Source organism: Gopherus evgoodei, chromosome 22, assembly GCF_007399415.2.
Source record: "Gopherus evgoodei ecotype Sinaloan lineage chromosome 22, rGopEvg1_v1.p, whole genome shotgun sequence".
Taxonomy (NCBI): Eukaryota; Metazoa; Chordata; order Testudines; family Testudinidae; genus Gopherus; species Gopherus evgoodei.
In genome coordinates, this window is record NC_044343.1 from 2,942,043 (window position 1) to 2,967,067 (window position 25,025).

A 25,025-nucleotide genomic window follows, 5' to 3' on the forward strand; every position below is an offset into this window, starting at 1 on the left:
CTGAGCGGCATAACTGGCGTTGAGGGGTCACAGCTCTGCTCAGGTTTGGGCCGATGGCTCCTTGATGGAGGGGCTGCTGGGTGGTGTTGGAACACACAGAGCGGGGAGCCCTCCTGGTGGACCAGAGCGAAGCCACTGCTGCAGTGAAAAAGTTCTGGGGTGCCCTTTCTGCTACTAACAACATCTGTGGCTTTAAGATGCCTTTTCTGTCTCTGTTTCCCCATTGATAAAGCAGGGATCATACCTGGCTATTTCACAGGGGAGTTGTATGGCTCGTAAAATGCTTTGCAAGTGGAAGGTGCTGAGTATTAGCAATGTATGTGAATGGTGGCTGATATACACAGATCACCCACCACAGTGAGGCAGCCACCTCTGGGAGTGGGTGGCGGCAGCTGTTTAACAGAAATAGATACATATATTTTAAAACTCCTGGATGGCTTCATGATTCCCTGTTGCTTTGCACACTGTGTGCCATTGACCCCCGTGCAAAGTGAGCATGAAATACTACCAGCTCAGAATGGTAACAGTTCCCACACTCACTCTGTGCTGGGACAGTGACATGCAGCGTGCATGGTAGTGAAGAACTGGATCCTCAGTGTAAATGGATACAACTCCACCCACTTCTCAGATTGCCCCAAATCTCACTTTGACAGTGACCCCAGGGTCCCGATGCCTTGTCCCCAAAGAACCCAGTCTTGTGGCCATCACAGCAAATTGCATTTCCCATTCACCTTTGATAACAAATGAAATGGCATTGTCCTGAAGACAGCACATGATTTTCTCTTCCTTCAGTCAAGTGACCCAACAGATGGGAACAATCATTGTCCACTTCCAAAGCCAGCATTTTGGGATCACTAGTGAATGAAAAAGTGATGCATTGTTTAGCTTTTTGTAACATACAGATTCCTCGGCGCGCGGTTTCTCTTAGCGTGTTCTCCAGCGACTGTACCACACGCAGGTGGCCGGGGCCGGGTGCAGAGAAAGGCCAGGTGTGCACAGCTCTGCCTTTCGATACTGCTGAGCCCAGGTTAACCCTGCCAGGTCCTTGTGGGAGCTCAAGTCGCTCCAAACGTGGATTTGGCAAATGAGCGAGGAGAGCTCGCCCAGAAGGATCCAGCGGAAGGTCTGACTTCTGAACTAGCCACAGCCAGGTGGGAGGGCAGGAAGGGGGCAATGGGGGGCAAGACTGAGGTCTGGGATATGTAGCCACTTAATAATTATTCCCTTCCTCCACCAAATACTGCCCTGTTGGGGCGGCGGGGAGGCGGGCTGGGATGTTACCCATCACACGGGAAAGACAGCGGGGCTGGAGATTGGTTGCAAGAGGGGTTCCTTTGAGCCAACTCACTAGCAGGAGCGTTTTTGCGGAGGCTGGTGCTTGGAGGGTCCCTTGTCACAACACAGGCCTCGAATTCGAAGTGGCAGGCGACCAGTTGCTGGTTCAGATTCCAGTGGGAGTTCCTGGCTGATTGGCATGTCCCAAAAGCCGCTCACGTGGGGCGGAGCCTAAGCATAGACCCAGGAGCCTGGCTGTGGGTAGTCGCTTTGGAAAGGCTCGGCCTGAGCATGCATGTGCAGTGTGGGGGATACCACCAACATCCTCACAGCCCCTCTGCCTCTTGCCTTGCAGCCGCTTGGAGGCAGAAGCCATCGAGAAGGAGCTGTTGGAAGATTACAAATTTGGTCGGCAGCAGCTGATTGAGATCTGGGGACACGCCAGCGCCATGGCTGTGACCAAGGTAAGAGCAGCGCTGTGCCAAGAGGGGGCACGCCAGGATTTAGAGAAGGGTGCTCTCCCCTCGGAGCTCTGGGGATTGTTATTCGGAGGGGCCCCGGGTGCACAGCCAGGGGCTTGGCTGGCATGCGAGTGTGCTCCCCGGGATGTTATCGAATGTGCTTCCTTTTCCTGTGGTCTCTTTCCCTCTTCCAGCCTGGGTTTTCTGTTAGCTTCCCCATTCCGGACCAAACGCCAAGTGCAGTTTGTTGGAGGCAGAGAAACATCTGGAAGACAGCCACCAGTTTGGCCAACAAAGCACAGATTGCACCAGGGACCTCCAGAGCTGAGAGCACAAGTCTCGACAGGCCTGGTGTGGCACAGCCTTCTCCCACTGCCAGGGAGAACTTGCTAGTGATTTTCTTCCAGCAAAGCATGCTGGGAATGGGAGGAGTCAGAGGCCCTATAATAGTCCAGCCTCTTCGCCCTGCTGAGTTAGTGTGGAGCGAGCAGGGCAGGAGGCACTGTCTGAAGGTTTTACGGCCTATTGGAGATGTACTTACTGGCTGGAGAAAGCCTTCTCGCTCTTTCCAAGAGGTTTTGGGGAAGTCACTGAGCACTTTGGGGGACTGGATTCTGGGTAACTACACAGCAACCTAGTCCAATGGTGGCTTTTTCTTTGCACTTCTTTATCCTACGGCTTCTAAGGTGAGCAGGGCATCCTGACCCAGGACTGTGAGAAATGATGGGCCAGTACCGTATATTGGAGATCTCCTCTCCTATACACACCTGCTACCTAGTGAGCAACAGGACAAAACTAACAAGTGGGTCAAACCTGCCTGGACGAAGTCATTCAATAGCGTGTGATACATCCTGCGGTTTGGCACTTGTCAAGGCATTATGGGCTTTGCAGAGACACGATGTAGAAGATTTATAGAGCACATCACTGTTGATGGAGTGTAACATCTGTCAATATACCGTAGCATCTAGCATCGTCACATGCATCTGCAGCAGGTAGTCTTGCCCTGGAGTGCTTAAGAATGATTATTGTGCGTAAAGGACTTATAGCTATATTGCGCCATTCATCCTGAAGGACACCAGAATGCATTACAAATGTATATACAGGCATTGCTTTGCCAGGCACTGAAATGCACCCGCCTCTGGGGTGGGGCATGGCAGCTGTTTAGTATCCACATAGCATCTGAAGGGCCAGTTCCTCATCTGTCACTCCACTGATGCCAATGGAGCTAGATTGATTTACACCAACTGGGCATCTGGCTGGAAGGAAGGAGACTACCATCTTCCCATTTAAAGAGTGGGCTGGGCAGGGAGGCGTGGGAGTTAAGGAGACAGAATGCAATGATCCAAACTGAAACTCTACCAGGACACAGAGTGTGATGCCCCTAGCCCTAGCGCACCTGAAAGGTTTTGAGTAGTTATTAATGGCTCAGAGAGAAGTTATTAATGGCTCCCAATCCTGCTGGAAAGGTATAACAAGTGGGGTTCCACAGGGATCTGTTTTGGGACCGGCTCTGTTCAATATCTTCATCAAGGATTTAGATGTTGGCATAGAAAGTACGCTTATTAAGTTTGCAGATGATACCAAACTGGGAGGGATTGCAACTGCTTTGGAGGACAGGGTCAAAATTCAAAATGATCTGGACAAATTGGAGAAATGGTCTGAGGTAAACAGGATGAAGTTCAATAAAGATAAATGCAAAGTGCTCCACTTAGGAAGGAACAATCAGTTTCACACATACAGAATGGGAAGAGACTGTCTAGGAAGGAGTATGGCAGAAAGAGATCTAGGGGTCATAGTGGACCACAAGCTTAATATGAGTCAACAGTTTGATATTGTTGCAAAAAAAGCAAACATGATTCTGGGATGCATTAACAGGTGTGTTGTAAACAAGACACGAGAAGTCATTCTTCCGCTTTACTCTGCGCTGGTTAGGCCTCAACTGGAGTATTGTGTCCAGTTCTGGGCACCGCATTTCAAGAAAGATGTGGAGAAATTAGAGAGGGTCCAGAGAAGAGCAACAAGAATGATTAAACGTCTTGAGAACATGACCTATGAAGGAAGGCTGAAACAATTGGGTTTGTTTAGTTTGGAAAAGAGAAGACTGAGAGGGGACATGATAGCAGTTTTCAGGTATCTAAAAGGGTGTCATCAGGAGGAGGGAGAAAACTTGTTCACCTTAGCCTCCAGTGATAGGACAAGAAGCAATGGGCTTAAACTGCAGCAAGGGAGATTTAGGTTGGACATTAGGAAGAAGTTCCTGTCAGGGTAGTTAAACACTGGAATAGATTGCCTAGGGAAGTTGTGGAATCTCCATCTTTGGAGATATTTAAGAGTAGGTTAGATAAATGTCTATTAGGGATGGTCTAGACAGTATTTGGTCCTGCCGTGAGGGCAGGGGACTGGACTCGATGACCTCTTGAGGTTCCTTCCAGTCCTAGAGTCTATTAGTCAACAGATGTCTAGCAGCTAACAGTTGGTTAGTAGAATAAACCCAGTCTGCAGACAGCTGTTTTGCTGCTGGTTCCCGGCTTCCCTAAGGGATGCGAAGTGCAAAGCTACCGAAAGGTATGTGTGTGGGTGGGTGAGTCAGCTCCACTCCTAACTACTGCAGCAGAAACTTCTGTTCCGTGAGACGCTGTTGCTTTTCACTTTGGATCGTCAGCCAAACTGTCACAAGCCCCCACGTCAGCATCAGTTCAGTCTTTGGTTCATGCTTTCACCTGAACATAGCAAAACTCGAGTCCGGGTGCAGGCTGGCCTTTGCTGGAACAGATTTTAATGCAGAAGCTAAATGTCAGCTCATAAATATTTAGCTCAAGATATTTCCACAGCAAATTTGCTCAGCAGGGGCTGAGACAGAGTTTGGCGTGAGAAGGTAACAAGAAGGGAGCCTGATTCTCATTCACGCCCAGGCCCTTTGCACTGCCAATGTGGTGCAAGGGGTCTTAGTGGAAATAGAAGAAGGTTCCTATTTCCTTAACAAAGATGGGGCCAGATTGGATGGTGATGTAAGCAGTGGGGAAAGTTCTGTGTAAGTGTAAGCTGATCAGAAACCAGCTGAGCATGGTAAAGTGGGGTAATGAGCACCCATCGTGCATGCGATGGGTGTGTGCAGTTGGGAGTGCAGGAGCTTGGGAAAGCAGCCCCCTCACTCTCCCCGAGTGCAATGCAGAGCAATCCTGTCCTCACTGGACCCTGTACCTTCCAGTCAGTCCTATGCAGTGTGTACCCTAGACCCATTTTCCAACCCCCCCGCCCCCAAATGCCAGGTCAGTGCCGCGTGAGCCATCTTAGGGATGTGCTGGCAGGACAGAGGGTCAGTCAGAGACAATGTGAACTACGCTGCTAACCCCTCTTCACTCCACTGGCAGCTTCTGACGAGGAATGGGCTTGTGCCAGCCCGGCTGCAATTCCCAGCTCTGTCCCCCCAAGCGAGGTGAGATACTGGCAGGGCATCCCTGACGTGTGCGCGCTGCTGGGTGGACATGATGACCCGGGCTGCAGCAAATCAGTGGTGAGTCAGACTGCAGATGGGCAGGACTAAGTGGAATCGAGTTGGCATTTAAAGGGCCGGGGTGCTGGGCAGTGCTAGCACTTTGCATCGCCCTGTGGAAGAACCAGCTTGACCCTGCTGGTGGCTTCCATCTTGCAGCAGCAGCATCACCGACCCCTCGGGTGGCCCTGTGCCTCCTTTGCTTAGTTCAGGAGAGTGCTGGTGGGGAGTCCCATCTGGCAATGAACCTGCAGGACAGAAACCATGGTGCATGGAGGAGATCACCACCAGGCTTCTAGAGAGAAGCAGAAGGCCCAGGCACCCCCCGAGAGGAAAGAGGAGATCATTTGTGGAGTCAGAGGGGAACTGGATCAACCTACTCAGTGTAAAATCTCCTCCCCTCCTCTCTGCACCTCTGGGATAAGGCCAGATCCTTTCCTGAACACCTCCCTCTCTGGAGCTGCATTGCAGCACTAGGAGATGCTGAGTTTACTGCCTAGAAAAGCCAATACAGCTGTAAATTACAACCCTTTCACAACAAACTCCAGGTGCTTTCCAGCAGGACCAGGGCTTGGCTAATGCTGGCCACCACTGGCTGAGTCAAGAACATAGCAGGCCAGTGGCCACGGCCATTCCCTGGGAAGGCCCGGGAAAAAAGCAGCTGAGAATAACCGGAGAACTATAGCTGACCAGAGCTAGCTGCCCCCAGCCTGCCTGGCGCTCACTTTCCATACTGAGCTGCAGAATAGCTGATTTACATGGAAACTGGGGGAAGTAGCTAGGAGCTGCCTTGCTGTTTAAATTAACATCACCTTTCCCTTCAGTTTGCAAAGCTCAGAGGCCGATGCGGTCCAGTTCTCAGCCGGTAACCCATCAGCTTTAAAACATGTGCTTTAACTCCCACAAGGAGGGAAACTGTATTTACCAAGGGGCCAGTTTTATCCTTTGCCGAGCTGCTGGGTAAGATCTTGGAGCTGTAGTAGTCAATGTCATTTCCAAGTCATGCCTGGAGTTTGGTCCATCTGTCCGCTTAGCTGCTGTTCTCTTCAAGTGTGATCCTCCCATCTTGACTTACCTGGGAGATGACACTTCCCGTCCTGTTGCTGTGAGATCCAGCAGCCCATATCTTTGTAATTGGCTCAACTCAGGTATTATGCCCAGGCAGCCTCTTTGGGAACTGCTCTTAGGTGCCACCAGATTCCACCCCACATCTCTTTGAAGGTAGCATCCCTTTGCTGCAGTCAGAATACGCCAACAGGCGGAGTAGGTAGGCAGATGGACAGACTCTGCAGAATTCTCCTCCCATTTTGAGTGATAGGATTCTTCTTCACTTCCTGTCTCAAACTGCTGTGTAGTGTAGGTCAATAGCTGGATCAGGGGATTCAAATCAAAACTCAGGTCTCGACAGAGACATGAATTTTCTTACTCAGGGTCAGTGTCTAGCACTGGGCACACAGGGGTGTGACTTTATTTGGGGTCTCTAGTAAAGCTGGGCAAAAAATTTTCACCAATTAGTAAATTTGTCAGAAAAAAAGCAGATTTGGGGCAACTGAAATGCTTGCAAATTTGGGTAAAAATCTGGTGAATAGTTTCAGCTGAATAAAATAAAATTCCTCATTTTTTAAAGTCCGAATGGCTCATTTTGACATTTTTTTAACGAACGGTTTTGACTTTTCATCTAGAGACAAACTGTTTCCTTTGGAAAACATCAATCAGAATCAATGCTTCGTTTGACAGTTTTAGGCGAAACATGGAAAAGGTTCAGTTTGGGTTCGAAAGAGACTGAATTTCTTTTCAGTTTGGCCATCAAACTGAAAAATCAGTTCTTCTCTGAGCCCCAGTCTCCAGTCACTACAGGGCTAATAAATACATTAATGAGACGATCCCAAACTCTGGATACAGAGACCCTGAGGTTTGGGGGAAGTTTGGAACTAGAGCCAAACTTTGCATTTTTGGTCCACCTCTAGCTGGAAGAAGTGTCCAAACTTTTGGGTGGCTTTTCTGAACTCAACCTCATCAGGCTTTTGTCTGTCACTAGGAGGGATTATCCCATACAAGACCAAGCATGGACCATTCTTACTTGGGTGGTGCATCAAAGTTCTCGGGAGGAGGGCTCCCTGCTGCATGTGTAGCTGGGATGTACATCTGCTAGCCCAAGATTTCCTCCAACCTTTAGATCTCCGGCAAACACCTTGCTTATTAACTAGAACCCAGTAAGTAAATATTGACCTGGAATCAGGCTGTTCTAACAAGCAGCTCCAGATTCGGCAGACTTACGTGGTAAAATGTCAAACACGTTCAGAGATGCAGGGGAGGTTATTGTCTGTTCTGCGCAAGGGTCTGAAAATTCAGTTTGCCTGCACACTGTTAATGGTCCGTGGTTAGTTTTATAACTGTACCAGAACTACCAACTGGAATTGTGGACCCAGAACTGTGCCGTCACACTAGACTGGAAGGCCCAGAGAACTGCCTCAGGCCTGAAATCTCTTACAAATAAATCCTGCGTTGTAACACTTTTAAAGATGCAACAAGCAACATCCTTTAGAAAATGGATATAAGTGTCAGAGTGTCAGACTGGAGCATCCACCTCTGACCTTTCGTTGGGTAAATTTCTGGGAGAGACCAGTTCAAAGGTTTATCCCTGCTTTGGGATTAAGAAATCCATGCCTAATGGGTTTAGACAGAGATCTGATTTGCAGCTTATAAAACAGAGAAGAGAGCAAGGAGGTGTTGGGCTAGCTGTTGCAGACAGACAGCAATATCTGTTGCTGTCATTTCTGGTTTCCTGGCTTTGCTCAGTTAATGCCCTGATGAGACAGGCAAGAGGATTGATCACTTTAGTCACCTCTGGGGTGGGACACGTGCACAGTGACATTTAGAGCAGGAAGCGGATTAGAATTCTGTACCCAATTGAAGCAGCAGGGGAAGCTCTCCAGTGAGCTGGAGGTTACCTGAGTTCGACCCAGGCCCCCACGTGCTTTTGCAAGAACAGGATCTTGAGTTTATACTTCACACCAAAGATGCCGCAATGGGGCGTTATAGGTCAGAGGAAAGAACCCTTCCGATGGACTCGCCAACCCGTCGTCTCATAGCACCTGGGTTTTCCGCAGGGTTCTTCCATACAGGAGATCTGATGAGATCACCCCTCTGGGGGTCTGGCGGAGGGTAGAGCTGGGTGTGATCAGACTTAAATAATCCTTTTAGACCAAAGAACCTGAACTTGGAAAGTTCTAAAACAAGAAATAAACCCCAGGGTTGTTTTTTTTTTGGCATTTTTCTCTCTCAGAACCAAGCTGTTTGAAAGGTGATTCCAGCAAAGGCGAAAGGGCTGATCAGAGCATGGGGAGGAGCCTTCCTCCCTTTGCCCCCTCTCAGCTCAGAAAACCCTGGCTTCATGGCTAAGGACTCAGGAGATGTGGGTTCGATTCTCGATTCTGCTAGACTCCCTGGCTGACCTTGGGCAAGTCACTGCATCTCTTTGGGCCTCAGCCCCCATGGGGTAATGATCCTTCCTGTGGCTGTCTTGTCTATTTAAACAGTGAGCTCTTTGGGTCTGTCTCTTCCCCCCATGTCTATGCAGTGCCTGGCATGGTGGGGTTCTCAGCTCAGGTGGGCCTCCCTCTGCTACTGAAATAACGAGCAGGAGCAGCACTCAGCACGGCCTGAGTATCATGTCATGGCCGTGATTCCCCCGGTCTTGGACTCAGAGTCTCAGACCCCACAAATTCATTGCAAGGGTGATGGATGCCTGGGGAGGCAGAGCACAGTTAGTGTCATACAGAGTGGCAGCACTGATACGTTCCTCCAGGAGCCAAGCCCTGAAACAGCCGAGGGGGCGATATCCTGTCAGCGCTGCCTTCAAAGAAGGCAAACCTGCCAAGACTTTGCCTTCTTTGAAGGAAAAATGAAGACTTTGCTCGTCTGGCGTGCTGCGCAAACGGGGATTCGATCCCGCACGCTCCTCTGCAGCCATCCACGGCATTAAGAGAGCCCAGTGCAGCCCCTTCAAACCAGACGCCCCCACTGCATGCGGCCTTTCGACTGGACACATGAGCACCTGAACAATTTCTCCTGCCTCCATTCTTCTGCGGAGAAGGGTTTGGAAACCAAATGGAGAGAGGCCTGAGTCACAAGGTTGGGACCCAGGTCCTGATCAGCGTCCAATATTCCCGAGAGCTTCAGGGATGTTTGGGGCCAGATCAGCCTTGCCGCTGGGCCCCAGCTGCAGAGTTCGGCTCCACGTCCAGGCCCGGCGCTGATGTTCCCAAGCCTTTGGGAGGTGGAGTTTGGTTTTCTGTTGAGGGATTGGGCCTGGCTGCTATGGGTCTGGTTTTCTGGTTCTGGAGGCTCAGAGCCCAGGGGTCTGGTCTGCTCTGCTTTCCTCAGAGAGCCATGATATGGAGGTGTGTGGTTGTCAGTGACCCTCCAGCGGCTCGAAGGGCAGCTGTGGGATTGGGTGGGGCTGAGCCGCAAACTGACTTTGTGGCATTTGAAATGCAGAGCAGAATTCCCTGGTTCATCCTCAGCGCAATCCAGGTTACATGTGGCCTTCAGAGCCCTAGCGACCCCACCCCGGGAAGATGGCCCCTGCCCATGAGCTCCCAGTCCTACGCACACTGATACAGTCCACGCAGTGTCCTGATTAACCTTCAACAGCAACCCCTCTGCAGTGAGCTCAGCAGCAGCATCCTCCCCGTACAGATGGGGAAACTGAGGCACTGAAAGGGGTCCCATAAATCAAAGTTGGGATTGGCACCTGGTTGCCCCTGGCTGCCCGCCCTGAGCTCCTGAGCTGCGTGCTGCAATCAGTCTTGCTGCAGAGATTCGTGGCAGTTTCTGTCAGCTGCTGGCTGTTGCTGGGACGTTAAGCAGATGGCAATGGAACCAAAGCTTTCCATTCTCCAGCTCCTTCTTCCTCCTCATGTTGTTTTTGGATTCCTTGGGCACCTACAATCATTTCATCTGGGTTAAACTGCTTGCACAGGAGCTCAGCTTCTTATTTTCATTAAATAAATGTGATCTGAGGTTATCAACTCCAGGGAAAAATGCTCTCACGTTCCCAGAGACCCGGGCCATGCTCGGGGGGGGGAGGGGGGCAGGAGGACCCGTGTCTGCTGGATGCAAAGTTTATTGTGAGCCATTCAGCGTTCCAAGCACTGGAATCAGCTGCAGCGGCCGGTTACCCCAGTACCCAGTGCCCTTGGGAGACGGCTGCTTGCATGAGGATCCAATGTATCCATGCAAACCAGGTCTCCTCCTGCAGGGACCCTGGAGCAGGAGGAACGCATGGCCCAGTTCCCTCCCCATCTATCAGCAGAATCCAAGGGGAAGACAGCTTGGCACCTCATTCCCACCTGGCCCCCGCTTGTTGCTTGGAGGGGGTCATCGTTAACAAGAATTCAGCCATGAATTCCAAAACCCAGCTGTGTTTATTAGGAGGATGAATTTCACAGCAGGAGCCACATGGAGAGCACCATGTGCCATCTGCTGATGCCAGTGGCAGACTTCCCAAAGCGTCACCCCCCCAGCAGACAATGCCCATGTCTTGCCGATCCCTGTCTCAGAGCATCCAGCATTAGAATGAGCCAGAACTGGCTGCTCTCCTAGGGAAGGAGGCCATTACCTCGGGGAGCTTTGTTCCCTCCCGGGACGCTGGAGGCCCTTGGGAAATGATGCCAGGGCAGTGGAAACGTGAGCCTGATTTTCGTTACACCTGGGACCTTCCACCCCACAGATGCCAGAAGATCTGTGGGCTTTGTGGGACCCCCATGGAGGATGGGGGCATCTGCTTCACTCCCTGGGCTGCCTGTCTCCTCCATTGGCCCCTGCCCCAAACCCACCACATTGGTGGGAGAAGGGGAAGTTCCACGCCATGTCAAATCTGACCCACCTGGCCACAGCTGCTCTGGACATGCAGAGTCCTGGCCCCATGCAGAGAGGCTGTTGCAGGATCTGGGCCAGGGGGAGCCCACCCGCCCACCCCAGGCTGCTCTGGCTCGTCGTCATCCTCGCGCCTAGTGGCCCTGTTCTGCTGTATGGGCCGTGTGGGGCAGGGATTTGTTCTGGTGGCTGAAACGTGTTTGGAATCAAGGGGTGAGAGTGTTTGACTCATTTGCTGCAGTCATTCCTGTCACGTTCTGGGGTGCAACCCAGACAGGTGAGGGGCTGGCACCTCTTACCCTGTTACCCCGAGTGCCTCCCACTGCCTGACCACTGTGGCGCTCTGCCTGGGACACCCACAGTCAGCATCAAGCGTGCACTCTGTCTCTGTGCTAGGCAGCCCTGCGCCAGCTTTGGATCCTGGAACCTACCTGCAATGCGACAGATTCTCCCAGGCTTCCCCCAGCCTTGGGTAACACCTGGTGTGGTGACTCCACTCTCTGCCCACCCCCACTTGTCCCAGAAAGGTGTGCTCTGAAATGTCCAGCCCTGCCTTGGGACAATCAGATGTTAAGGTTCATTGTCCTTTTCAGGAATCAATAATCAACAGTTTGCTACATTACCCGTAGTTACCAAACAGTTCAGTTTAAAGACACGTTCCTTTGGAAAGGCCTGGTTACCAACTCCCACACCAGACCTGGGTCAAACACACCTCCATCATCATTCCAGTATATATCCACGGCGCCGACTCCTCCCCGTGTACACTTGTCCCAAGAATGTCAATGATCTGCAAGTTACACCAGGTGTATTTTGTACAGGGATTATTACAATGGTGTGTAGGGTGTGATTACAGGAGTGCTTCGTGTCACAGTTCTCCCTTAGAACAGCGTGAAAAAGCCAAGGTCCAGTTCTTTTGGTTCTGACCCACCTGAGTTTGCAGCCTCTTGAATTTCTGGTTGGAACAAACCGAAAATATCAGCTACGTGCTTGGGTTAAAGCAAAGTGCCGAGTTGCACCTGGTCTTGTACCAAGTTGGCCCTGTGATGAGATAACTGACTCTGTGGATATGGAGAAAGCACTGGGCCTGATATATTTTGACTTTAGCAAAGCTTTTGATACAGTCGCCCCCAGTATTCTTGCCAGCAAGTTAAAGAAATATGGACTGGATGAATGGACTATAAGGTGGACAGAAAACTGGCTAGATTGTCAGGCTCAATGGGTAGTGATCAATGGCTTGATGTCTAGTTGGCAGTCGGTATCAAGCAGAGTGCCCCAGGCGTTGGTCCTGGGGCCAGTTTTGTTCAACATCTTTATTAATGATCTGGATGATGGGATGGATTGCACCCTCAACAAGTTTGCAGATGACACTAAGCTGGGAGGAGAGGTAGATACGCTGGAGGGTAGGGATAAGTGTCCAGAGTGATCTAGACAAATTAGAAGATTGGGCAAAAATAAATCTGATGAGGTTCAACAAGGACAAGAGCAGAGTCCTGGACTTAGGAAGGAAGAATCCCATGCACCGCTACAGGCTGGGGACTGACTGGCTAAGTGGCAGTTCTGCAGAAAAGGACCTGGGGATTACAGTGGACAAGAAGCTGGATGTGAGTCAGCAGTGTGCCCTCGTTGCCAAGAAGGCTAATGGCATATTGGGCTGCATTATTAGGAGCATTGCCAGCAGATCGAGGGAAGTGATTATTCCCCTCTGTTTGGCACTGGTGAGGCCACACCTGGAGTATAGCATCCAGTTTTGGGCCCCCCACTACAGAAAGGATGTGGACAAATTGGAGAGAGTCCAGCGGAGGGCAACAAAAATTATCAGGGGGCTGGAGCACATGACTTACGATGAGAGGCTGAGGGAACTGGGCTTGTTTAGTCTGCAGAAGAGAAGAATGATGGGGGATTTGACAGCAGCCTTCAACTGCCTGAAGGGGGTTCCAAAGAGGATGGAACTTGGCTGTTCTCAGTGGTGGCAGATGACAGAACAAGGAGTAAAGGTCTCAAGTTGCAGTGGGGGAGGTCTAGGTTGGATATTAGGAAACACTTTCACTAGGAGGGTGATGAAGCACTGGAATGGGTTCCCTAGGGAGGTGGTGGAATCTCCATCCTTAAAGGTTTTAAAGGCCCGGCTTGACAAAGCCCTGGCTGGGATGATTTATTTGGGGTTGGTCCTGCTTTGAGCAGGGGGTTGGATTAGATGACCTCCTGAGGTCTCTTCCAATCCCGATCTTCTATGATTCTACTGTCACTGGAGGGTAGATCGGGGCATGTGTGGGATTTGGCTCTATTTTGGGGCGACTGTTTAAACCTGACCCGTCTTTGTAGCAAAAGCTGGTGAAGCTTAGCAGTCTTCCTGACTTCTCCTGTGGCAGATCCCAGAGCCCCCAGTCAGGAATGGGCTGGAAGCTGCACAGATAAAGAGAAAGGCCTGGTCCCTGCCCAGTGATCTTACAGTCTAATTAAAGACAGGACCTGCCAGAGGCATGTAGCACACGCCAGAGGGGCGAGGGTACCAGCTAAGGGATGCACGGCTCCATGGACTAGCTGCATATCTCACTTGCCATCTGGCAAGGAATACGGCAGGATGGGGGAGGAGAGAGTAGATTTGCATTTGGGGGAGGCCCGCGTGGCCAGGGCCTTTCCCCCAGGGCCTGAAAGTGTCTGTTTCCAGCTCCACGTGTGCAAAGCTTTGTTAAAATCCAGTTACATTAATGAGGGAAAATTTAAAGAAGGCGAATTTCCGTGGGAGGAGCGTCACTAGCGGACAGTGGTTAATAGGAGTATTAGACAGATATTCCTTCCCCTCCAGCCCGGCTTGTTTTAATCACCTTCCGCTGCTCTCTTTGAGCTGCAGGATTAATCTGGCCCTGGCAATGGGCTGTCTGTTCAGGAGCCAACCCGCCAGCTGCTGGGATTTATAAAACTGGCCCCTTCTATTTTCAGCTGTCGCTTAAAACCCCTCGAAGCACCTGCTGCTTCTGCTCAGCCAGTCCCTGGGGAACCTCCCCAGAGGAGCCTGCCCGGGCTGCCAGTGAGGTTATAGTTAGAAGCTGATCGTCACTGTCCTGCCCACGATTTGTCTCACCCTCCCTTCCCCTGAGACCTTGCTCCACATTTAAATAAAACTCTTGGGTTCAAGAGTTTATCGGCTTCAGCCGCTCACTTCCCACTCCCTGCCTCCCGATGCAGAATCGTCTGCCTGCCCCAGCGCTGCTCCCACCTGCCAGCAGCTGCAGGGACTGCGCCGGGCGCCCTGACGATGCTCCGTGCCAGGGCTCCGGGGACAGCACAGGGGGCTTCCGGCCAAGCTGTCCCCTGGACAGCAGAGTGCAGACAGGTAACCAGACAGGCCACCTTTGCAGTGGGAGGTGCCTCATGGGAAAGCAGCGGGAGGGCTAGGAGCCCAGAGATGGCCCAGGCCACATTGTGCTGGCTGCTGCACAAACCTAAAACAAAAAGACAGTCCCTGCCTCAGGCTGAGTAAATCTCGCTGTGTCCCCAAGTAAGGCTTTACCTCGGCTGGAATCACTGGATGGACAGGCTGTGGAAAGTTGTTTCTGTCCCTTGTCTGCCACTTCAGATTAGTATTTATTTGTACGACAGCAGCACCTAGAGACTGGGGTCACTTTGTGTTAGGGACTGTATGTACACCTAGGCAGCCCCTGCCCCAAGGAGCTAACAATCTAAACAGACAAGACAAATGGTAGGATGGGAAACAGAGGCACCCCAGTGGGACTAGCCTAAGGCTACTGACAGAGCCAGGGATTGACTGGGTTCCCCTAGTCTGATGTTCTAGCCACTAGGCCATGCTGCATCTCAGGGTGCCCAATTAGAGGTTGACCTCTCTGCTGGAGATGAGGCCTTAGCTGTGTTAATGAGGGGAAATAAAAATGAACAGATTGTAGCAGAAACTTCCTCCCAGCCACAAGTCCCCTCCGTGCGTCCAGGCATGGGATAATTGCTTCCTCAGCTGCTGCTTGACACCCCTTTCAGTCTCGTGGCTTCCAGAATCCCGGAGCCCTGGCTCACCGCATTGACACCTTTGGACAGGGCAAGATCCTCATCTGAGTTTCTCTCCTGGCTAAAGCTCGGGGGATAGACGCGATTCAGTCTCGCCTTTTACGTGGTGCAGGACAGGACAGAGATCTGAAGGTCATTCTCGCCCCATTTCCAGGAGAAAATAGGTTCCCATGTGTTTTTACAGCTTGGCCTTCATAAATAGAGAGAGAAGATTTATGGATCAAAGATAGCTTTGTGTCTTATGAGGGTGAAGGCTCAGTAGCGCTACTGTATTTAGGGCTGGCTCAGCTTTTCCATTCTAAGCCTCTGTGCCAGCTTATGGCCCCCCCATTTAAGGGCACACAATTTGTTTTGGGACGAGGAACATTTGGGAGTTGAGCTCCTTGATCCTCTGTGGCCCTCGCTGCACAACGCTGGCTGGGCGTGCCCGAGCGTTCTCCTCTGGAGAGCCGCATGCCCTAGATGGTGCTGCTTTTTATTTCTGTAGCCTGGCCGAGGAATTGTTTTGCAGCCAGGGAGGGTGGCAGGCGGTGGGGGAAGTTCCTGGTTTGCCTAGAAGGAGGGCGGGTTGGAGGGGCACTCCTGGGCATCAGGAAGCTGAAGCTCAGCAGCTGCCGTGATTGAGCTGGAGGAAAGAGTGCGCCGGCCCGGTGAAAATTGGGCCCCTTTGTTGCCATCATGTGACCTTGGGCGGTTGTTGTTATTGGTAATACAGGAGCAACTAGAAGCCCCAGCTGAGCTTCCAGCCCTGCTGTGTCAGGGGCTGTACTGTGAGACGCAGTCCCTGTCCCAAAGGGCTCACAGTCTAACTAGCCAACCCATGGGAGAAAGGAAACGTCATTGTCCCTCTCGGACCGAGGGGGAGCTGAAGCCCAGAGTGGGAAAGTGACTTGCCCAAGGTCACCCAGTGCAACTGTGGCAGACCCCGGGTTAAACCCAGAGCTCCTGAGTCCCAGCCCAGTGTCTTACCCTCAAGGTTAGTCTTCCTCTCAAAGCAATGAGGGCCTGATTCTCAGTCACCATCAACATCTAGTGGAGCAAAGCAATCCTCAGCACCCTCTGGACGCCAGGCCCTTAGTTGCTGTGCTGCCTCAGTTTACCTAGGTGTGAAATGGGGGTAGCATTGTCTTCATTAATGCTATCGTGTTCCTTGAGAACCAGTGAGCAATCACTGTGAGCGCTGGGTTCAATCTCCATCTTCCTGCCAAGCCGCTGGGCACATCCTGAATGGACTGTGCAAAGTTTATTGACCCAGAAGTTTTCTGGCAAAAAAATTCAGATTTGGTGACCCTGAAACATTTTGTGAATTTGTATCAATTTCAGCTAAGTCTTTAGCTAACTCCTAAAAGCAAACCGAAAAAATCGAAATGTTCAGATATTTTTTCGATTTGAAACAGCTTTTTATTTCAAAATTTCCTTTCATTTTATTTTTAGAAAATGTAAACAGAAAAGAAGCGTTCAGTGTTCGACGTGAAATTGATTTTCCCCCCAACTTTTTGATTTGCCAAAAATTATGTTTTCAGATTGACCCAAAACAATTTTTTAAAACAATTCAGACTTGCCAGTGAACTGAAAAATCGGTCGATCACCGAGCTCTAATCCCAAACTCAGCGCTTGGCGGGAACAGCCTCATGGCTGAAAGGTGCGGTCTCAAGTCCCAGGCAGGGGGTTCGTGGAGCAGCGACTTCTCTGTCTCTGTCCTTCCTTCCCAGCAATGGTGACGTTCCCTCGCTCCTGGAGCCATGAGACTCCGGAAACATGGCACTGCCCAAAGTCTAGAGTCCCAGCCAATGGACAGCGGAGCCGGCCAGGGCGCAGGTACTGAAAAACTTGTTCAGGATGTCAGGGACCGTAAAGAGTTTGTGCTGTTTGGTTGTGTCCGGTGTTTGGATGGAACTAGAGGCCAGACTCCAAGAGCAGGAAAAATCAGCCAGTGGATAAATAGCAGGTTCTCCCTGCAGAGTCTGTGCAGCCTGGTAATTTTCAAACTGTTTTTGCTCCGTCCAACAGGGCTGCGGCTAGTGAGACAGTTAGGAGCCTGCCAAGCTGCCCTGCTCCCTGGTGCTGTGCATCAGCTTCTTAGCTCGCTGCGACAAGAAAGCAGCTTTGTTCACGGGCTCCACACACGACATGCTTGCTAGATGGCTGCAGGGGCTGGGATTACATCATGTCTCGCGGGGTGCTTCCAGCCTGGCTTATGTGTCCCAGTGTGGGGGCTAATGAGTCCCATGCTCCTGGGGTCACCGTCTTTCAGATAAGTCTGGCCCCTCTGTGATCACATTGTGCAACCATTGAGGTGTGAATCCCAGTGGCCTGGCTAAATTCCAGTCGGTGTAACGCCATTCTGTTTTCCCCACTCTGTTGCAGTTTCATCTGGATACAGCACACGTGTCCACTTCCTATTCTGAACCACTGGTGTAGCGTTGTTTTGCCCTGTTAAACAGCTGCTGTGTTCCAACCCAGAGGTGGCTGCATTTCAGCAATGGATGCAGTTTTTCCTGTCTCTGCTTATGGATTTAGGCACCTTTGGGATGAAAGGCCAGAAAGAGACATGGGAGGTTATTCCTACCATGGGGACCAAGCTGATATGAATGGGGATGGAGATCAGATTCAGTGACGCTGCAGGGTTTTGATCCCATTGTTTTTCTCTGCTCTGCAGGTGTTCCCTCTGCCGTCCCTCCCAAGGAAGCAGCCCACGGTGCTTGTGGTGTGTGGGCCCCATCAGAACGGTGCCATCGGCTTGGTGTGCGCACGGCATTTGCGGGTGTTTGTAAGTATCCTTAACAAATCACCCACTTCCTTCTCTGCCACCATCCTTGTGCTGCTAGGGTGAGTGGCCCAAGGCTGCGATCTCAGAAGGCGAGAGGAGACTTGATCCCATGGCCTCTCGGTCCATGCCAGCGGCCGTGACAGAGGCAGCTCTTTGGTTCCTCAGGGTAGTGCCCCTGTTAATTCATTCATCAGAGATTCTTCACCTGCAGTAGGAGATGCAAGGACGGGGACCTGGTATGGATCCCCGTTCTGCATCACCAATTGGCACCAGACTCAGATCTGCAGGGCCCAGGTTGACACCCAGGGGCTGTTTGGGGGCCCAGGAAACTCTTAGACTGTTTCCTGGGGGACGAATCTCCATAGGGCAAACTCAATCGGTACCCCTGGCAGGACCTGGCACCTCTGTGGGCTGCCCTCGCAGAGAGACCCAGGACTGAGTGGGTCACACAGACTAGACCCCTCCCCTTATCTACCCGTTCAGAGCTGAGGGATGGGGGTGGCCTTTCACTGTCTATGAGCCACCTGTTCTAGGGACAGAGGCGCCTTTCACCAGTACTAAAACCCCTGTAACAACCTTCCCTTGTTACTGGAGTCCTGGGGCAGCTAACCTGATCTTGCAATGAGATCCAGAGTGTGGAAGCAAATGCAGTTTGGGGGCTGCGTGACCTAAGCAGGTCTGATATCCCATCAGCTAGAGGGCAGACAGCAGCCTGTGCATTCAATGGGCCCGATTCTCAGCTGCTCCATTCGCACCCTGGGACACGCTGGGGGAGGTGGGACTTTGGGGTGGTTGAGGAGCTATAGCCACCATTGTGCTTACCGTGTTCTGAGCACCCCCATGCCCCCAGAGCAAATGAGAGCAGCCCCAGGGCTGCTCTAATTTATGCTCTGCTCCCGTTGGCCCCTAGAAATGGGAGGATAACCCTAGTCAGAGTGCTATCCCCAGTGCCAGGGACTACTGGGCACAGGGCTGGTGCAGAGCCTTCATGTCCAATGTGCAGAGGCATCACAGCATGCTCTAGGGAGGTGAATATCCCTTGTCTGTATGGTTGCATCCAGAGTCCGCCAGGTCCAGTCATGAAACTGCAGAAAATTCAGGAGCCGCTAAACACTGCCAGAGCTGACTGACACACAAAGATCAGACAAGCTAAAAACAGCAACTCCCAGTGAAAATCCCTTGGGAAAGGGTCAGGCAGGGTGGGAGGGGATGGAGCAGAGAAAGCTAAGAAAAGAGCAAGCTGCTTCTCCGGAGCCCCACGCCCCGGCAGCGAGATCTGTCTGACCGGGGCTTGTCTCCTCGGGGGGCCATGGGACTGCGGTTACAGGGTCAATACGCTGCAGGATTCAGTAGGGAGAGCTGCTGCGATAGACACATGAGGCTGGTGTTTCCCTGCCAGATGTCACAGCAGCAGGGGGGGGTGTGAGTGAGGGGGGCACTGGGGTGCTCCCAGCAGGGCAGAGAGTTCGCTCTCCTGGTAAACTCGGGGGTGGCTTGTCTTTCCTGGCTCTCTCAGAGCCTGGGAAGAGTGGGGGGATCTGTCCCGTGTGGTGCTGCAGTCTCTGTAAGCGCCGTCAGTCGCAGAGGTCCCAACGTGGTCCAAAGCCGGGCAGGCCCAGCGGCAAACACTGAATGGGAGCAAATGCAACATCTCCCTGGACGCCTGCTAACGCCACCCAACCGCCTTCGTTCAGTGCTCCCTGTATCCCAGCAGTCAGCGGCAAGAGCAGATCCTTCTCCATTACTCCTGGCTAACACAGGCTAGATCATGCCAGGCTCCCAGGAAGGAACCAGCTGGGCCCTGTAACCATGAGCGTCATCCTGCCATTCCTCCCCCGATCCCTGAGGGGCTGTGGGAAGCCCCCAGGAGCCCACCCAGACAAGTCCCTGGGGGTCTGCCAGTGGGTTAGACCCAGCTCCTGCTTTCAATACAAAGCTCATCCACTTGCCTGCTGCAAACTAGACCCAGAGGGATGCCCGCGTGTGTCTGGAAATGTTCCCAGTGGCCAATTTCCACGCCCCAGAGGAAAGTCCAGGACCAACACTGGATATGATCAGGAGCCAGTCTGGTTAGAAAACCCATCGCAAAGATGCTAGCACTGCATCATGCCCCCCCTTCAAATGCTTTGCAAAGAGTGATTAAAACCCCACTCCCCTGGGGCGGTGCAGGATTCTCCCTGCTCTTCTAGTAGGATGACCAAGAGAACCGACTTGCCCGAAGTTACTCAGGGAATTGCATCTTCCAGTGGAACCCAGGAGTCCCGAGTCCCTTGTACATAGCCACAAGACCACCCTTCCCATCCCTCTGGTAGCCATCGGCTGTGCCAGTCTTTCCGAGTGGGCCATCCAGCTGAATAACCCCCCTGCAGCCATTTGCTTAGTGCCATGGCGATTCCCGATCCAATGCCCACTGGGCTCAGGGCAAGTCTTTCTAGGAAGAAGTGGAGTTTTTTACCCACAAAAGCTTATGCCCAAATAAATGTGTTAGTCTTTAAGGTGCCTCTGGAATCCCTGTTGTTTTTGTGGATGCAGACTAACATGGCTACCCCCGATACTGGGCCCCAGGAGATTTCCTTTCTGCCTGTGGCCCTTTAAGATACTGCGGGGGTCGGGGAGGCAGAGGACCAAGGTTTCTGGGTTGCATGCAGCTGCCAGTCAAGGTGGGGCAGAGGAAGGAAGGGGCTGGGGTGGGAAGAGGTGTGTTGAGTGCGGGTTAATACGTTCTCTGCTCCCTGCCCTCCCTCAGGAATACGAGCCGACCATCTTTTACCCCAAGCGGTCCCCAAATTCCCTCTATCGGGATTTCACCACCCAGTGCGAAAAGATGGACATCCCCTTCCTCTCGTACCTGCCAACGGAGGTGAGTGATGCCCCGGTGGCACGGAGCGTGTGGGCATGGGTGTGTGCGCACATGCGGTTCCTCTCCCCTTTACTCTGCCCGCCGAGCCGGCCCCCATTCAGATCCAGAGCATACGCTCTCCAGCCATGTTGGAGACACGAGCACCCCATCAGAAACCCAAACTCAGCAGCCAAAGTTCTTCTGGGGTTCAGAGTCGTCAAAGCCTGGCTTACGCTAGTGTTGGGTGGTGGGGTGGGGGCAGATTTCTGCAGCCTGGCACAGCAGGGGCTTTATAGGCATTGGGGACCTTGGGAGACTTTTAAATGGCCAGTGGGGAGGGAGTCTTCTATGCGGGGGGTGAGGGGACATCTCCTGTGCAGGATTCACCAAGCTGCCATTGTGCCTAAGGGAAGTGGCTTCAGATAATTTCAATTGTACCGTGCCGAGCTCCCCTTTCACGAGGGAGATGGGCCAGGGGATTCCCTGATCAGCCCCCATGGGGCTTTGTCAGGCTGCTGTGCACACTGGTGCTGCAGGGCGTCAGGTGTGTCCAGGGGCGGCTCCAGGCCCCAGCACGCCAAGCACATGCTTGGGGCGGCAAGCCGCGGGGGGCGCTCTGCTGGTCGCCGCGAGGGCGGCAGGTAGGCTGCCTTTGGCGGCTTGCCTGTGGAGGGTCCACTAGTCCCGTGGCTTCGGCGGACCTCTCCCGCAGGTGGGACCAGCGAACCCTCTGCAGGCAAGCAGCCGAAGGCAGCCTGCCTGCCGTGCTTGGGGCAGCAAAATGCCTAGAGCCGCCCCTGGGTCTGTCCAAGGGCTTGAAGAACATCAGGTTTCTAGCTCTTTTGAAAGAGCGGCCCCTAGTGCTGTGGCTACAGCCTGTGCTCTGACTCCAGCTGCAGAGTGTGGGTGGGGTGGTGGGGATTTGGAGGGAGGGGTTTGGCTGTGCCAGTCACATGCATCTGAGCAGAGCCTTTCAGCTCTAACTCTCCTCGGGGCAGGGACTGTCTTTTCACCCTATGTTTGTACAGCCCCTAGCACAATGGGCTCCTGGGCCATGGCTGGGGCTCCTAGTGCCATGGTAATACAAATAATTAAAAACTCTAATTACATGCAGTTCTTTCAATCCTGGTAAGAAGGAAGGAGCAGGGTCTCCTGGGTTAAACCCCCCGAGGTCTAATACTAGTGTGTGTGGAACCCAAAGGCTGAGATTAGTGGGAAAAGCAGAGACCAGACTAGATTCGAGGTGTATTCCGTGCAGGGATGGTTTTGGCCTCTTGTTCAGGCGTCTGATCCGAGCCTCAGGGTTCCAAAACCTCCAAATGGCGAGTGTAATCTGCTCACGGCTGGAAAAGGAATTACTGAGTCTTATTTCTTCCCGGCCCAAACAAACACTGCTGGCTGTTTTCTTTTTCAAACATTGGGCTCGGCTGGAGGAATGTGACCTCAAATTACTGTCCCACGTGGCTCCATTCCATTGCGTGGGCAAGAGCACAACTGCTTTCAAACCCTTTGGGGTTTTGGTCCCCGATTCTGCCGCAGGCTCTGGAAATGCACAGTAGGAGAAGTTTCTCATTACAGCAACAATAAGATCAAATATGTTCAATTAAAAACCTATTACAACCTGGCTCCTTTTGGGGGGCAGTGTTTTTTTAAGCTGTGCCATAGAAGTTCAGCATCAAGACAAAAAAAATAACCCTGTACATTAATTTTTTTTAAAGACCTTGCTTCTGGCCAGCCCAGCAGGTTTTCACTCTGGCGTCCTGGATGTTAGCAGCTTTTACTAAACCTCCAGGAAGCCAGGCCTGGTAACTTTAATCTTGTGATTTCTTCGTTCTGGGAAGCCACCTGTCACTCCAGTGCCTGTGGTCAGGCCTTAAAGAGAAACCTCCACAGGAGAACGATAGAAAATGACACAAATGAATCAAGCTGGGTTTTCTTGCTGCACTCAGAAGTCTGAGCGCTCTCTCTTGCTCTGTCTTCATCTTTGGAGACGTCCCCAGGGGACTGTTCCTCTTCTATTGAGGGCCCCAGCCACTTGTGATCATTAAAGATCCTCTGGCAATTTTTGTAAGAGCCGGTGTATGCTGCCCAAACCCCAGGTGTGGCAATTTCCAGCTTGCTTCCCTATAGCCTCCTGCCGTTTGCATTGTGCATGGGATTATCTTCACTTCCTGGCCTAAACTGCACAAGCCATGTTGCTACGTGTAGTTAGACAGCTGGAGCCGGATGGTCTTTCATCATGCCTGTTGGATGCCACCCAGTCTGCTGTCACACCAACCGAGGCCAATGGCTCATGGTTACAGCTTCTAACCGAACCCAGTAGCTGCAGCCGCCACCTACAGACAGCCCCCCCCCAGCCTGTGCCTAGAGCGCGCCCCCCAGCGCTGAATGGTGCTTGGTACAACCCACATGTGCTTACTTCTCCTGCCAAGCCACCTCCTGAGCCCCCTGCGATAGATATAAACTGCCCCCAGCTGTTCTCTCTCCAGCAGCCGAGCTGGCCAGACTCTTCCTAGAGGTTGATCTTCAGTGCTGGGCTGGGCAAAAGTTCCCAGCTAATTTGGATGGCATCTAGTCCTTTTCTCTGCACCCAGGGCATGTTGTAGAGGGACACTTGGATGGTGGGAGAAGGCTCTGGGAGATGCTTCTCTTTCTCATTGAATGGTCCTGTCAGTCCTTTGGGGCCTTGCAGCTCTCACGGAGCCAGCATGCTGACATCTATTCCGTCTCCGTTGGAGTGACGAGGAGAGGGGCAGTGGCCACGGAGAGCTCGACAGACAGAGGGGATGGGGCCGTGCTCCAACATGAGGGTCCATCCAGGTGTAACATGGGGTGGCGCAGCCAGGACCGCGAGTCAGCAGCCCAGTGCACTGGAGCGGGTGCACTCGGTCACCTTGGCCTGTGTGCGCGGGAGTCCACAGAGGGCTTGTGGGCTGGATGAAGCCCCCCTGCTGGGTGCCGTGAGGTCAGGCTGGCAGATGGGGGTTTCTGACTGGGTCCCGCTCCCTCCAGGTCCAGCTGATCAACGACGCCTACAACGTGGTGATCGATGCCATCCTGGGAGTCGACGCCGAGCCCGGGGAGGTGAAGGAGCCGTATACCAGCATCTTAGCCACCCTGAAACAGATCCAGATCCCCATCGTCAGCCTGGATGTGCCCTCAGGTGGGGATCCCAAAGCCTCCCCGGGGGACCCCCGCCTCTCGCCTTACCCTCTCCTATTGGCACTTGCTCTCCCCATCCTGCACCCAAGAATCCTCAGCCCTGGTTACCCGCCTTTCACCACCTCAGGTCCAAGTGGCTGCAGGGTCTCACCCGCACCAGCCACATGATCTTACTTCGCCCTCCCCTTCTGCTCCTCCCACCCCCCTCTGTGGTCCCATTCCCTTCCTGCTTGTCCTTTCCTGCCCTTGGAGTAGCCGGCAGGATCCGATCCACCAGGTAGCCCTGACCCATCGAGGGCCTTTGTCCTGGGTGGCAAAATTCTGGGCACAGCCACAGCTCCAACAGTAGGAAGGGCTGATCACCAGCGAACCCAGTAAGGACCCCCCCCCACCTCCTGCATCTCTCTCAAGCCCCTCTGCAGCCAGGGACCCCTGGGGTTACTGGTTACGTGCTAAGAACAGCTTCAAGGATAGCAAATCCCCAGGCCAGATCAGTTATATCATCGTGTGCATAAGAGCGGAGGACGGATAGGACTGTCTTGGGTTCTGGTCTCAGGTCTGGGAGGGAAGTGAGGATTGGTGGGATAGCATAGGGGAGGTGGGAGTCAGGACACCTGGGTTCTGGTCTCAGGTCTGGGAGGGAAGTGAGGGTTAGTGGGATAGCATAGGGGAGGTGGGAGTCAGGACACCTGGGTTCTGTTCTCAGGTCTGGGAGGGAAGTGAGGGTTAGTGGGTTACTGCCTCAGTTTCCTTCCCTGTGTAGATTAGGGAACATGGTATGAGCCTCCCGAGGCTAAGTTTGTAAAGGGCCTTGACTTGCGGACTGAAAGACACTGGTGAACTAGGATAGTGGTTCTCAGCCTGTTCCATTCTGGGACCTCGCTGGGGCCTCTCCCATGCAGCAGTGAACTGGAGTGCTGAGGGGAGAGGCAGATTAGCGAGAGCGAAGCCGGCAGACAGCACTGCCTGGTCTCTGCTGGGCTGACAAGAGACATTCAATGGGGTTTGTAGGAGCGGCTGAGTGAGTGGCCTTAGGAGTGCAAATGCTGCCTGTAGGCCTGGGTTCAAATCCTGCCTCAGGCAGCTACTGAGAAGCGAGTCCACAGTGGGATCCAGCCACGGGGAGAT

At 52.7% G+C, this 25,025-nt stretch overlaps 1 protein-coding gene across 8 annotated transcripts in view; it reads left to right on the plus strand.

Moving 5' to 3' along the window:
• YJEFN3 (YjeF N-terminal domain containing 3) overlaps positions 1–25,025 on the plus strand; it is a 47,971-nt gene that overhangs the window by 17,317 nt on the left and 5,629 nt on the right. For 7 of the 8 annotated variants that reach the window (XM_030540016.1, XM_030540014.1, XM_030540008.1 and 4 more), the window contains 4 exons: positions 1,631–1,739; positions 17,786–17,896; positions 20,643–20,756; positions 23,748–23,898. In XM_030540016.1, coding sequence (XP_030395876.1) covers positions 1,725–1,739; positions 17,786–17,896; positions 20,643–20,756; positions 23,748–23,898 — 391 coding nt within the window. In that variant the 5' untranslated portion in view covers positions 1,631–1,724. Of the gene's footprint in view, positions 1–1,630; positions 1,740–1,930; positions 2,417–17,785; positions 17,897–20,642; positions 20,757–23,747; positions 23,899–25,025 lie in introns of those variants that run through there. The other variant, XM_030540015.1, reaches the window with a different exon arrangement.